General features: G+C 38.6%; 1 protein-coding gene across 5 annotated transcripts in view; it reads left to right on the top strand.

Annotated features, from left to right (window-relative positions):
• Window positions 1-14,667, top strand: part of LOC127934660 (tetraspanin-9) — a 185,909-nt gene that overhangs the window by 162,914 nt on the left and 8,328 nt on the right. For 4 of the 5 annotated variants that reach the window (XM_052532180.1, XM_052532183.1, XM_052532182.1 and 1 more), the window contains 4 exons: window positions 1,256-1,447; window positions 3,386-3,460; window positions 14,174-14,275; window positions 14,419-14,550. In XM_052532180.1, coding sequence (XP_052388140.1) covers window positions 1,256-1,447; window positions 3,386-3,460; window positions 14,174-14,275; window positions 14,419-14,550 — 501 coding nt within the window. Of the gene's footprint in view, window positions 1-1,255; window positions 1,448-3,385; window positions 3,461-7,437; window positions 7,718-14,173; window positions 14,276-14,418; window positions 14,551-14,667 lie in introns of those variants that run through there. The other variant, XM_052532185.1, reaches the window with a different exon arrangement.

Here is a 14,667-nt window from a genome sequence, read left to right as displayed (position 1 = left end):
AAGTGAACCATAACATATTATGTGAAAGGATATCCCTCACATCCTTGTTTTCATTTGTGTCAGATTAAACAAGTAATCTGCTCTGACTGAGGTTTACGGAGGCTCCTTTCGCTCAGGTTACTGGACAGCTTGCTGCTTCACAACATGGACATTGATACATCAAGTTCTACATGTTACATTAGCACAGAGCCATTTCTCACCTCCCAGGGCATTAAAAACGGCCCTCACCCTCGGGCTAAAGTGCTCCCTCACCAAACAGAGCATCAGCGCCCACATTTAACCTGCCAAGCGTGAGATACACACAGCCTCTGTATCTCTCACAATGTTCTTTATCTCACTCGTGGTGGGAAAGGTACTCGGCAGAAGAGCGTGCTGATAATTTCAACCACCATGACTGAATGAATTAGTTTCACTCAGTTTCTGTCTTCAAGCTTGCTGCTTCAGTCTTGAAGGCATTGTCAGACAGTTCAGTAAACTGCCTATTTATGCTTGACAGCGCATGTAAAAGCGATTAATAATTTTTAAACCCAAAAATCGATAATGCGACTGTCTGGTTTGCTTTTATCACCATTACGCCTTCGGGTGGTTGTCGAACATGCTCATGCTTCAGCGACAACAGCGTTCACACGGGGAAGACACTCGTGATGGTTTTTGATTTTCCGCATGGTGCCCGTCAATTTATCAGTGCTGGGTTTGATTACTTATTCACAAGGGGATTGCTTTGGGTATTCCAATAACAGCGAAGGAAATGTCAGCCGCTTCTTGTCATCTCTGCAGGCATCATTTTGTGCTCTTATCACAGATTGATGGGGAAAACAGGCTCTCCTCTCAGCGTTGTCAATCAGAAGCTCCTATAAGCATTACAGATTCGTCACCGCAGTCACGCAGCTGGACTCTGTGTCTGCACACAAATGTCAATGGTCAGTCGTCTGTGTTTTATCAAAATCATGGTGTGGCACTCGAGGGTCCAAGATGGCAGGGTGTTTGTGCCCCCTAGAGGAACCTAGTGGCATGACAAATCATCAAAATCAGCTGTACTATTAGCTGATTCTCTTTAACTTATTTTCCATTGGGCCTCTGCAGACTTTACAGAGAGCACATCATGCTTCTTGGGTTACTTCTACATGCAATGGACAGCTATAATGCAGTTAGTATTTGTGGTGCATTATAAATGTTGTTTTTCCAAGCAGCTTTCGCTCTGAATCGATGTTCCAGAATGCATCAATATCTCATAATCTGTTGCTTCTCTCTGCAGTTGTGTGGCTGTGGGCTGCTGGGAGTCGGAATCTGGCTGTCTGTGTCTCAGGGCAGCTTCGCCACCTTCTCCCCCTCCTTCCCTTCTCTCTCCGCTGCCAACATGGTCATCGCCATAGGCGCCATCGTCATGGTGACGGGCTTCCTCGGTTGCCTCGGCGCCATCAAGGAAAACAAGTGCCTGCTTCTGAGCGTAAGTTATGCCACACCTACATACTTTTACGTGTGTTCCTGTTGCTCATTGGTAGAGTATTGTGTTAGCAGCGCAGAAGGTTGTTGGTTCAATTCCCAGGGAACTGGGAATACTGATAAAAAGAAAGAAAAAGTATAGCCTTAAAAGTCTCTTTGGGAAAAAAGCGACTGCTAAATGCATAAATGTAAATGTTTACACTCCAAAAATGTGATTGATGAACACTGCAGATCACTGATTGGTCAGACAGAATCATCTACAAGTAGCACTACATGTCATGATACTATTTAAAGGTATAACCAAGTACATGTTTTATATTACTTTTCATGCATTTATTTAAAAATGATTTAAATTAAATATACAAAATATAAAGTATTATTTACACAACTCTCTGAAATACTTTATTCTGATTGGTCGATTGCAACACTGTACACAATGTGCAACTATTTTTAAAATTCTACTGTTTTCCCAGGACATTTACAGTTTCCTACATCACTGTGCTAGTTTCATGGCTCACATATTGGTCTGCAGTCTCTTACTTCTCACATAAAACAATAATTTCAGCCAAATTAACATTTCATGTCTTTTCGTTTATTTATTTAGTGAGTAGCTGTTTAAAAAGTGGGATAATGTACAGCTGGCCAGTCATTATCCCAAAATAAGCCCCGTCAGGATAGGAAGTGGCCTTATGGATATCTTTTTATAATGCATTATACATACAGGCTTAAAGTAAACTGTTACCAGAGAGGTTTGCTAATTATCTGCATTGCAAAATTAGTCTTTTCATTGCACTCAAGGGTTTTGGTTCAGAGCTAGAGTTAAACCACATGCCTCTCTATTTTCCCCCCTTTGACTGCCAATCGAGCTTTGATTTTACACCCATTTTTACTTCCTCTCCTCCACCAGCACCAGTCATTCAGCTGATGGTGTTAAACACAGTCTTATTGAAAAAGGTTGTCACTCGCCTACTTTATCCTTCATATACAGGAGTGAACGTATGCATCCGTCACATCATATTGTTTTATTCTGGTAAATGATTATTAAATACTGTGCTGTACGCTTGTGGACTTGTCATATCTTTCAAACAAGCATCGTTTTGATTTATTATTGTAATGAAATAATATGCATTACCTTCAGTTCAGTGAAGGAAGAGATGTTTGGATCACCATCCCTCCTTATTAATTTTTAATGTCAATTTCCAGTTCCTGCGGTTCCTAAAATGCCTTTTAGATAGGAGCGGTGTAAATTGGAATGGCCTGACCTTTACATTTCACTAATATATAGGCCTGTGTACACCGTGTCCCTGGCTCTGATGGATAGGGAGACATCAGAGAAGGGTTTTCATGAGATCTAAGCAGCCAACCTGATGTTTCTGGATGTGGTGTAGCGCGCTCTTCCCCCAGAGGTCTAGGAAGGAAGAACCTTCAAAGCTTTTGCAGTCTTCACATCCATTCCTTCAACTTTGCTCTATTTATGTACCCCACATTAACCAACCAGTGAGTAAAGTGGTGGCAGAGCAGACATGTACACATATTGTCATTCAGCGGCTGGCGAGGCCACACGTAGTCAACACAATCACTCTCACCCTCCTCTAATGGTAGAAGAGAACTTATTTTGTGAACCTGTCATTGTCGAGGTTCAATAAACAAGTGTCTCAAAGGCTTTCAGACGGCCCAAATCTGTGTTTGAGATGGACTTTGACAGGAATGGTCATCAGGAGATGACTGGAAAATGTACTGAGCACTCAGTGAAATAATGTTTACTGGCTGATAGGCACATGCTGTGTGGAAGGCTGTGTAAATATTTAGGTGAAGAAGTGAAATAGAATGAGAGGCAGAGGGGGAGTGTAGCTGAGATAATTCGTTCAGACAAGTCTTCCACTTTGTCTTTCTCTCTGTGTCATATAATTCACTTTCTTTTTTGTGTATTTTCTTTCTGCAGTTCTTCATCGTCTTGTTGATTATTCTGCTGGCTGAGCTGATTTTGCTCATTCTTTTCTTCGTCTACTCTGATAAGGTAAGCCTGATTGCCAGTTTTAAATTGTGCAAGTGATTTTACTGTATTTCCATACAAATCCCACTATCTAATCTCTAATTGGTGGCAAATTCTTTGGCTTTGTTTTTTCATGGAGGGTAAAAATGGATAGAAAAATCCAATAGAATTGCACCTTTTCCTAACAATCATGATGTAAATCATTAAAGGGGGGGTGAAATGCTCGTTTTCACTCAATATCCTGTTAATCTTGAGTACCTATAGAGTAGTACTGCATCCTTCATAATTCCAAAAAGTCTTTAGTTTTATTATATTTATAAGAGAAAGATAGTCTGTACCGATTTTTCCCGGAAAAACACGAGCGCCTAGAGGCGTGACGTGTGGGCGGAGTTAAAGAATCACGAGCGCGAGTAGGCTTTTACGTTGAGAGCGTTTGGAAGCTGTGACATGACCGTGAGGAAAAAAACATCCAAAACAAACCATGGCTAACAGTCAGATTCAGCCGTTTATTTATGATCCAAAATCCGATCCAGAGGCTGACATTTAACAAGAGCAGCATCAGCAAAGGCGTCTCTATGTGGTATGTACTGAAACTGTATATATTAGCTTAGCGGTTTTGGAAAATTACTAAGTTTTTTTTTTTTTTTTTAAGCTGTACACGTGGAAAGTGCAGTTTGATGACAACATCGCATGTTGTTTACTTGATGTGCTTATGCGCCGATAGCTAAGTTAACAACACAGAGATATTTGAAGCAGTTTTACTCACCGCCTGCGGTTCCAACACACAATCGTGACCCTTTTTCGTTGGGACTGCATTATCCTTAAGAAATAAACGATGTGCAAATCCAGCATCAAACTGGGCCTTGTTTGTAAAACAAGCATCTTCGAAATGCAGGGAACAAACAAAAACACTTGCACAACTCCGTTTTTTTTTTTTTTTTTGGTAATCTGTGCAGGGTTGTCTTGCCCTGGCAACCAAAAACACACTCCTTTTGTGAAATTTCGCTCTTGCTCTGGTCAGTGAATGTCTCTGCTCTGCTATATGGGAGCGCGCGCGCGCTCTTCCGGCAATCGTGCCCTAGGACCCATATAAGGAAATTCCGCTCCATGTAACGTCACACAGAGCCATACTCTAAAAAAACTTTCCGAAACTTGTGACAAACCGGAAGAGGTATTTTTGGAACAAAGTTTTTCGAAAACTTTGTCCTTGTTTAGCATGGGAATCCAACTCTTTAACAGTATAAAAAACTCAGTATGCATGAAATAGCATTTCACTTTGCAGCCAAGTCTACATGAAATCTCATTAATCCAGATCCCTTTTCACATCAATTATTGATTTGGTAACGTATTACATTGTAGTTTATATGCATGTATTCTTGCATAACAAAAATTATCCACCTCAAGCAAACGTTTTTTATGCACATTTTTGTTTTCTGTCAACCATTTTTTATGTGGTATCCCCATAAAATAAGTCTTAAACTGTGTGGATGGAAACCCAGGTATAAACTGTCGAATGCTTGTCCCATTTCCTCAGTTTAATCCGGTCAGCGAGCTCTTTAAAGAACAGCCGCCTCTCTTGTCTTGGGAAGTGCAGGTTAAGAGTTTTCATCACCAGGCTAACACTCAAAGGCCAGAGGTTACCTCACACAACAAGGCCTAATCCTGGCCAGTTGTCACCAAGTAATTGGTGCTGAGCTCTTTCATGGTCAATCCTTCCACCTGCCTCAGCGTTGAGACTCTTTCTCATGGCCTTCGGGGCACTGCACACGCACACAACTGGAAGTGATACTGTACCTACTGGAATGTCTAAAACAGGGCAGTATGACCTTTTGACACCATGCAGATCCTGGTGGATTACTACCCACCCAGAGCATGCAGAGGTCCTGTTTCCTCTTTGATGAATTCGTGAGTGTCACCAAACAGATGCTTCTGAGTGTGCACTGCACAGTCTTCTTCTCAAGGGCGCTTCCCAAATGTACGACAGGATGCTAGGAGGTGTTAAATCCCGTCAAGTATTTCTGGGTGGTTCATTATTCACTCCGCTTGCCACGCTCTCTGTGGAAGCTAAAGTAATTCATTTACCCAAAATCCATTTAGAGATTAAGATCTGCCTATCTCCTAGGTACGAGAACTGCCTGGTTGTCTAATCGGAGTGTGAAACTTACACTCAGCCATCGACCACAAACCGAGACTGTGTTTTGGCGGCAAGATGAATTCCACATTTTTTTCAAGCATACAAAATTCTTAGCTTGCTCCTGTCTATATGGTTTGACACACACTTTTTACCATCATGATATTGTGTACAGACTCAAGGTTGTACCTTCATATGACGAAAGCCAGGCTGAAAGCAGTGTATCCAACAAGTATTAGTCTTTAAAGACCACTCTGAGACCCCCAGCCATGTATTGATGTTGTTCGTACTACCGATATAAGATACCTCTGTGACCTTTAACACAATGTGATGAGGGAGATACCTCTGAGAGGAGTGAGTGAAGATGAGATACAGAGATTTGTATCAACCGCACAGGGCTGTGAGCACGTCTCTACTGAATGAACTGGGCGGGAGGGGTACTGCCGTCACTCAGAATGGCTTGAGTGATCAGAGGAATGTTTAATTGACTCCGTTATTTGATCTCCAAATCACAAGGCATCCATTATCACATCTGAGAAAAAAAAAAGTCATACTGGCAACATATGAAAGCACTTTTTCAATACAAACCACAAAGTTAAGCCAAGCACTTTGCTCAGGTAGTACTGGGCAGTATATTATATAGAGTTAGAATTTATTTTTTATTTATATATATATATATATATATATATATATATATATATATATATATTTTTTTTTTTTTTTTTTTTATTATTATTTATTTATTTTATTTTTTGTGAAATTTTAGAATTTATTATATCTGGAAAACTTGAGGCTGTAATTTTATAATAAAAAAAATACAGCTAAAAAAAATAATTGTTTCTTGAGCACAAAATCAACATATTAGGATGATTTCTAAAGGGTCATGTGACAATGAAGACTGGAATAAAGCTTACATCTATAAATTGATACTATATATTTAATACGATGTATAAATATGCCACAAAAAAAAAGTAATTTGTTAAATGTCAGATTTACACAATTCTAATTAATTTGTTACAGCTTCATAATGTGAGATCTAAAGATTCAGTTGTGATGTTTTGTGCCATCCTCAGTCTTTAACTCAGCAAGAAGCTTCCCTCCTGCAGATATGTTGGTGAAACATCTCCACCTCACTGAGCATACGTAAAACACTGTGGATTAAAGCACACACGTGGGTCCTGCAGTGACCTACCATCTGACTGCAGCAGATGGCGAAGGCTAGGCACCAGATTAGAGCATCCGTCTTTACGCTCATGACCTCATTCCTGTGCGTGTGCCGCAGGACGGCGGCCAAATGAAGCCATATTAGCTGGTTTGAAAGGGGGGAAGCACAGTAGCGTGATTTTTCGGATAGTCTTACAGAGACAGATCAAGAGCATTACCATGCACTTTCGCTTCCTTAGCTGTAGCTACGATTTAAACTGTAGATGACTCACAGTTTCTAGCCTCTAATGCTGTGCCATTACATAGGTAAAAGTGACACAATTAGGGTTGCTCTAAAAATGAGTAGCGACCCACTTGTACAGAGAATGGATTCAGAGGGATTCAAAGTAAAACTCCAAGTCCTTTTAAAGGTCCCCAAACTCGTATTATAATTAAGTCGAACAAAACACTGGTCCCCATTGTTTTTCTGTTATTTACCAGGTGATTCTGGGAGAGTAAAGCTTGTGATCTCATGTGGCAGCATTATTGCGGTTGCTTGTTTACTTGCTGCTTTTAGCTCTGAATTAAACCAATTTACTTGCTTTAAACAAATCAACAATGAATGTGCCAGTGTTAAAATGATTCACGTCAGACTTGACTATATAAACAGCCATTTTCCACTTCATGAGCTTAAGCAGCAAATGTGTGTTGTAAACTGCCTGAACAGGTGAGGCATACAGCCAGGGTTCTGAGGACTTCGGGCCAGGTTTCAAAGCACCTGACGGCATGACAGTAGGACCAAGCTGCGTGTATCTTGCCAGCTCACAGCATAGCCAGACTTTCCCTTGCTGATCAAGAGTCTGGCCCATCATCTGGGCTGGAAATTACCATCCCATGACAGGCACTTATGTCGGGAGGCTCTTATGTGTCTTAATGGAACATTATTTCCAATATGGAAATGGTTGTTAAAGGGATAGTTCATGCTAAAATAAAAATTTTATCACTGACTTCGCCTCATGTTGTTAAAACCCATATTAATTTTTTTTTCTTCCAGCATAGAGGAATTTTAAATTATGTATTGGTCTTTCTTTTCATGCAAAATACATATAAAAGAGCATGCAAAAGGATACAAAAATACCATAGGTTGACAATGATTTGCACATTTATACCAAGTCTTTAGTCATTGTTTGCTGATAAGCTGTGGCTGTTAACTGTTACTACAAGAAATCACTGATTCAGTGAGTTGAACCTGAGTTGGAATTTGAGTTTGATTTAATGAACAAATCAGAATCTAACTTAAAATTCCTATTAGGAGAGATAAGTTTGCTTAATTTTGGGTTTGTTCATCACATCAAGATTTTGTATGACTTCAGAAGACATGCAATATAGTGTCATATGCACTAATTTTGTTTTTTGAAGTTTTGAAGCTCGACTGTCCTCATGGACCTCTACATATAATTCAAAAGAGTGGCTAAAAACTCACTTCTTTCATAAACACCTACAAGGAGAGCTAATCAATGAATAATAACTTAATTTGTCTAATTTAGTCTGAATTCACCTATCGAGTTCCACTGAAAAAACATGTAGTAGAGAAATGACTTCAGCAAATAAACAAAACTTTTCATTTGTAAATTGAACTATCCCTTTAAGTTAGGATTTAGGGTTGTGTGTTTACAGACTGTAAATTGCTCAAAATATTGTTGGTAGACATAGGCAGGGGTGATGGATGAATCTTCTGTCTGACTTCATCTTCCTCTACTCTTTACTAAACAGCAGGCTTTCCTCAACACACACACACATTGTGCTGACACATCTCCACAAACCCAAGCCCCCAGGGCAACAATATGACAAACCTGTAATCCTGTCCACACTCTGGAGACACAAACACACACGCTTGAGACTTGAAGAAAAGCACACAGTTTGCTTTCTTTTTCACCATTCACTCTCATTTCCGCTTCCAGTTCACCCCCCGAGAATTGTTGGTATAGATGATGTCATTTATTAGATACATCTTAACATCCCACCTTAAGGTCAAACCCAGCACATTCCCAAACAGACACTAACATCTTTACATTCACATGTTGCTTGAGAACACAGGAAACTTATGGGAGGAATGATTACAAATCAAACACCAAGAGCTACTATTTCATTCACACGATCCAGATGCTTGCGTTGGCTGAAATGGTTTTAGATCATGCATTCACGAGACTGTATCCAACTGGACAGACATTATTTAAACACAACCAAAGGCCAGGTATACAAACTCCTAATGAGCTGTGCATCAGCAACAAGCAGCCACAGGCCATGGGAAACATATGCTCCATTCACTTTTTGAGAGCTAGTATAGTAGATACTGTAATAGTGGATTTAAAGGGAATGGTACACTGGTTTTACAAATACTATTTCCTTCCTTCTACTTCAGAATTGAAATGTAGCAATTTCTGAGTGAAAACTCTTTCTACACCACTTCCAGCTAATTAAGAAGTTGTATGTTTCAAACCGTTGAACCATTAATTTGGCTCCAGATGTGCGGCAGTTTATTCTCTTCATGTCCCCAAAAAAGATATGGTCCTGCTAAAAAATTGGGCTGCAGTTCCTCCATCTTGATTCAGATTGAGAGTCCTGTCTGAACTTCTTTACAGTAACCTTTCATTCACACTGGCGCTCTTCCCATGAACTCAATGTCTGGGAGAAGAACTAATTAACTTTCTGCATAATATGATGCTTCTAACAGTATGTTTCATTAGCATAGCTCGTCTCTTAGGGCTTGCAAGATGGTGACTGGAGCAGAATATGAAAAGAGAACCACCTTACCAATACATTTCATTTCAGTGACAAGATATTTATCATTGCAGATAGATCTCGCCTCTGAGGACAGGACAGCTTCCCTTTTGTTGTCAGAAAACAAAGTTGTTTCAGAGTGCTCCACTAGACCAGGTTGTGGGATTTTGAATGAAAAGAAAGATTACTAGATTATTTGACACAACTGTTGCATTTCAACTATGACTTTCAATAACTTTGCCAGAGGTAAAGATGTTTTTTCTCATTGCTTAACTCCATATCATTCAACTGTTTGGATCAGAAAGATGTCACTTATGCTCATGAGTGCTGCATTTATTTGATTGAAAATACAGTAAAAGCAGTAATATTGTGAAAATGTTATTGTAAACTTTCTATTTCAATATATTTACAATGTCATTTATTCCTGTGATGGAAGATATCTGCATTTTTAGCATCATTACTCCAGTCTTCAGTGTCACATGATCCTTCAGAAATCATTCTACTGTGCTGATCTGTTACTCAAGAAACATTTTCATCAATGTTGAAAACCAAAGGCTGCTTGAAATCTTTGCAGAAACAGTCTTATTTTGTCTCATAATTATTATTGAATATACGTTTCAAAAGAACAGCTTTTATATGAAAAGTGTATGTGTTAATGATAAAAAGTACAACAATTTAAATGTCTTTTTTTTTTATTAAATTAAAATTATGCATTTAGCAGACGCTTTTATCCAAAGCGACTTACAGTGCATTCAGGCTATCTATTTTTACCTATCATGTGTTCCCGGGGAATCGAACCCACCACCTTGTGCTTGATAATGCAATGCTCTACCAATTGAGCTACAGGAACAGTAATATAATGATTAATATAATGGATTGTTGCTGAACAAAAGCATTAATTTCTCTAAAAAAAAATCTTAGTGAGCACAAACCTTTTAAGTATTTATTAAGCATTATATTTATGTTTTTATGACCTGAAATTATTTTTTTTTTGTCTAAATATAAAATGCAGTTTTATAGGAATCCTACTCAACTCATGGCATTAGGGAGGTTTAATCAGACATGTAACATTCCTCCATTAGTCATGCTATTTTTCTTTTTGAACAGGATGAACAGAATTGCATGACTTTTTCAGGCACAAGCTGATTAAGAATTTATTGTAAGTCTGAGCCTAGTTGTAATTGGACCTTGTGGGATATGGGATTCTCGTGTGCGAGAACTGTCTGGTAATGAAAGAATAGCCATTACCAGACAGTTCTGATCATCATGTGTTCCAAGCAGGTTTTGAAAGGAGTGATGTCACAGTGAACCTATATGCAGCTGAGAGTGTGCTTTTATGTATTCTTGTATAATGAGACTCGGAGTGCTCAAGATTTTTCCATAAAGAAGGATGATGGTGATTTATTTTACCTTTCGATTTATTCTCTTCATTCTGAATTGTGGCTACTCACACAGCGTAGCAGCTAAAATAAATATCTGGCACTAATGAGTGCACTCTCCAGCGAGAGAGACCTATGCTTTCTACCAGTTTTTTAATATCTTGTCTTGACTTATTGCTGCTGTTCTGCATCATTGGCTGAATTTATTTCATCATGGCATGACTGGAAAGAATCTAAAAAAACATTTCAGATAATGGGGGTCTCCAGAGGACATTTTAGAGCAATTTCCACATATATTTGAAAGATTATCTGAATAAAAATTTTATACTCCTCATTAATTAATTTCCTTCAGGATTCAAAGAATTTCACAGCATGAATATTTCGATTTGTTATATAATAAGCGCTGTTTTCTAAGGCAAGCATTACTATTACTCATACTTCTACCTCGCCCTGCATCTTTACATTTATGCATTTACAAGTCACTTTTATCTAAAATGTGTTTTATTTTAACCAGCTATGTTTCATGGGACATGATTGAAACCTATAATCGTATGGCTTATTAAGGAAAGTTGTGTTATTACATTTCTAAAAAAAAAAAAAAAAAGTAGACTTGCCTTACCTTGTCTTAAGTGTCATTTTTTTCAAAATGCTGAATAAATAAACTTTCCATTGATGTATGGTTTATTAGGATCAGACAATATTTGGCCAAGATAAAACTATTTGAAAATCTGGAATCTGAGGGTACAAGAAAATCAGAATACTGAGAAAATCGCCTTTAAAGTTATCCAGATGAATTCTTGGCATTGCATATTACTAAACAAAAATTAAGTTTAGATATATTTATGGTAGGAAATTTACAAAATATCTTCATGGAACATTATCTTAACTTAATATCCTAATAATTTTTTGCATAAAAGAAAAAAACTATAATTTTGGCCCATACAAAGTTTTTTTTGGCTATTGCTAAAAATATACTCCAGCGACTTCACTGGTTTTGTGGTCCAGGGTCACATTGTTCCATGAAGATATTTTGTAAATTTCTAGTAAGCAATGTCCTGTCAACAATCCACAATATCATAGCATCATATATGAGAACCAGTCACATTTTCTTCAGGAGTTCTGAGTTTTTCAGATGTGAGCAAACAGTGAATGTTGTGTTAATACAATAAATACCACCGCAATATGGAGCGTGGCAATAAATCATAATGTTAAAGCTGTAGGTGCAGATATTATCTCTACGTATCTTATTTATAGGTCTGTGTGAGAGACTATATTTCACTGAAACATGCCTGAAATTCCAGGATATGGTGTTTCAGGGTGAAATGATGTTAATCTAGTGTATCAGGACCGCTGCTCTGTCAAACTCTAATCACCCTGCACTTCCGTCGCTCTGGGCCAGAGTGCACTGAACCACTAATGTGAGATCGTACACCTCATTAAAACTGCCAGCAAAATATTTATCTACCCTAGCCGAGGGGGAAATGATAGTGATTCCAGCGTGGCGTATAGAAGTATGTTGTCCTCCAGCGTCAACGATAGCGTGCTTTTTAACACTCTACTCACTGTAGCAGTCGATGAATGATGTTAATTTTAAGAATTTGACTGTACTGTAGTAGTCAAGAACCCAATGGCAGGTATTGACTGAACAGAGGATGCTTATTAGGATAGACAATTAGGTACATTTCTCTTAGGACAAACATATTGTTTTTTCACTATTTGCAATGATAATATTTATACATATTTACTTGTAGTTATCCAAACTACTTGAATTAATACATATATACATATAGAATTAATTGAATTTTGGCAGTTGTGTGAGTGTTATTCAGTTAAACATATTCATCTGTGTGTATGTGTGTGTGTGTGTGTGTGTCTATTAGGGGTGTAACGGTTCACAAAATTCACGGTTCGGTTCGATACGATACACTGATGTCACGGTTCGGTTCGGTTCGGTTCGATACGTTTTAGATACAGCAAAATGTAAAAACATCTCAACTTTTCAGAATGCCGCAAGCGCACCGCGGGTCATGTGACAAGAACCAACCAATCAGCTTCATCCTTTCCCGTAACAACGTTGAGAGCTCAGCCAAGATGAAGGAACAGCTGATCATAGTTGTATATGGATTGCAATTTTGAAATAAATTCAGTAGCAGAGCTACTGCAAGCGATTTTTAGAGCTGCAAATCCATTTATCCTTCGCTGAAATTTCCGCGTCTCATGGAGAGAGCACGTCATTGTTGCTTAGCAAAGACAGACGCCTCAGGAGAAAGACGCGCTTAGCGTTTTCCATGCGTTTTTAGGCACGATATGTGAACGGCCCCTAAGGCGCTCGCTCACTCAGCACGCGCTGAAGGCTCATTGCAAAATGTCGAATGCATTTAACAGACCAGAAATATAAGATCCTAAAATAACCAACAGGTCTGGTGTTTGGGTTGGATTCCCTGTAAGCTATAGTGTCTAAATGCTGCAGGGATAGTTTGCTGCGTGCATGTTTCTCCTTTTTTTCGTCTTTTCCCAGATAGTACTGACGCATATATCCCAGATATTCCCGCTGTTTTTTTTTTTTTTTTTTTTTTTTGTAATCCCGCTGGTGTACCCTGTCATGTTGCAGATGCGACATACCGTTGTTTTTTTTATCCACCACTCTCTTGCCATCACCATTATAGCTTAAAGGGAATCCAAAGTGCACCCAAACACCAGACCTGTTGGTTATTGGGGGATCTTCTCATTTCTAGTCTGTTAAACGCATTGGCTATTTTGCAACGAGCCTTCAGCGCGTACTGAGTGAGCGAGCGCCTGCTGAGTAGCCTAACATAAACATATAAGATGGTGTTTTTTTCTTCTTCGGGAGTGTCAGGGGCGTTGCTTGTTACGTTGTTTGGGTTATTGGGCTACCTTGTTGAACGCATATCATTATATTTCTTTCTCTCTCTTTTTTTTTTTTTTCAAATATAATGAATTACTCCAACGAACCGTTCGGTATACATAATGCGTACCGCGTACCGAACCGAAAGCGTCGTACCGAACGGTTCAATACGAATACGCGTATCGTTACACCCCTAGTGTCTATATATATATATATATATATATATATATATATATATATATATATATATATATATATATATATATATATATATATATATATATATAACCAAAAAGTAATGAAATTATTGTTGATTTGCTTTTTTTATTATTAAATTGTCAAATCTATTTGTCAAAATGTAGTTTTGGTGGTCTGGCTGAAATTTTGGTACTCTCAAGATTGTTATTGCCTATGAATTAACTTATCGTTCTTCACAGGTCAGTGAGAATGCAAAGCAGGACCTGAAAGATGGTCTTGCTCTCTACAATGCAGACAACAACATTGGACTGAGAAATGCCTGGAATATCATCCAAGCCGAGGTACTCTTTGTGAAATTCTGAATATGTTGAGAATCGTGAAAATACTTTCACACACTCATATCTGGAACTGAAGCTAGTGTGGTTTTTATTAAAATAATATCATCATAAAAAGTAAAAAGTACCATTGTCCCTCTGCACGACAGTGGAAGTGTTGTGGCGTGACGGGTTACACAGATTGGCACGAGGCTCTGAAAGAAAAGGTGGTGCCCGACCGCTGCTGTCAAGAGCATTATCAGGAGTGTGGCCGCAACTCCACCAACATGTTCTGGACACGGGTGAGTGGACGCCTGCACTTCAGCCAGTGATAATGTTGCCATAATCCCCTAGACCTTTAATCACATTGACGTGTGCAGTGAACTATACATATACTGCATTTCAAATGCATGACCTTC

Source organism: Carassius gibelio, chromosome A18 (assembly GCF_023724105.1).
Source record: "Carassius gibelio isolate Cgi1373 ecotype wild population from Czech Republic chromosome A18, carGib1.2-hapl.c, whole genome shotgun sequence".
Classification (NCBI taxonomy): domain Eukaryota; kingdom Metazoa; phylum Chordata; class Actinopteri; order Cypriniformes; family Cyprinidae; genus Carassius; species Carassius gibelio.
This window is presented reverse-complemented; position numbering and strand designations above follow the sequence as displayed.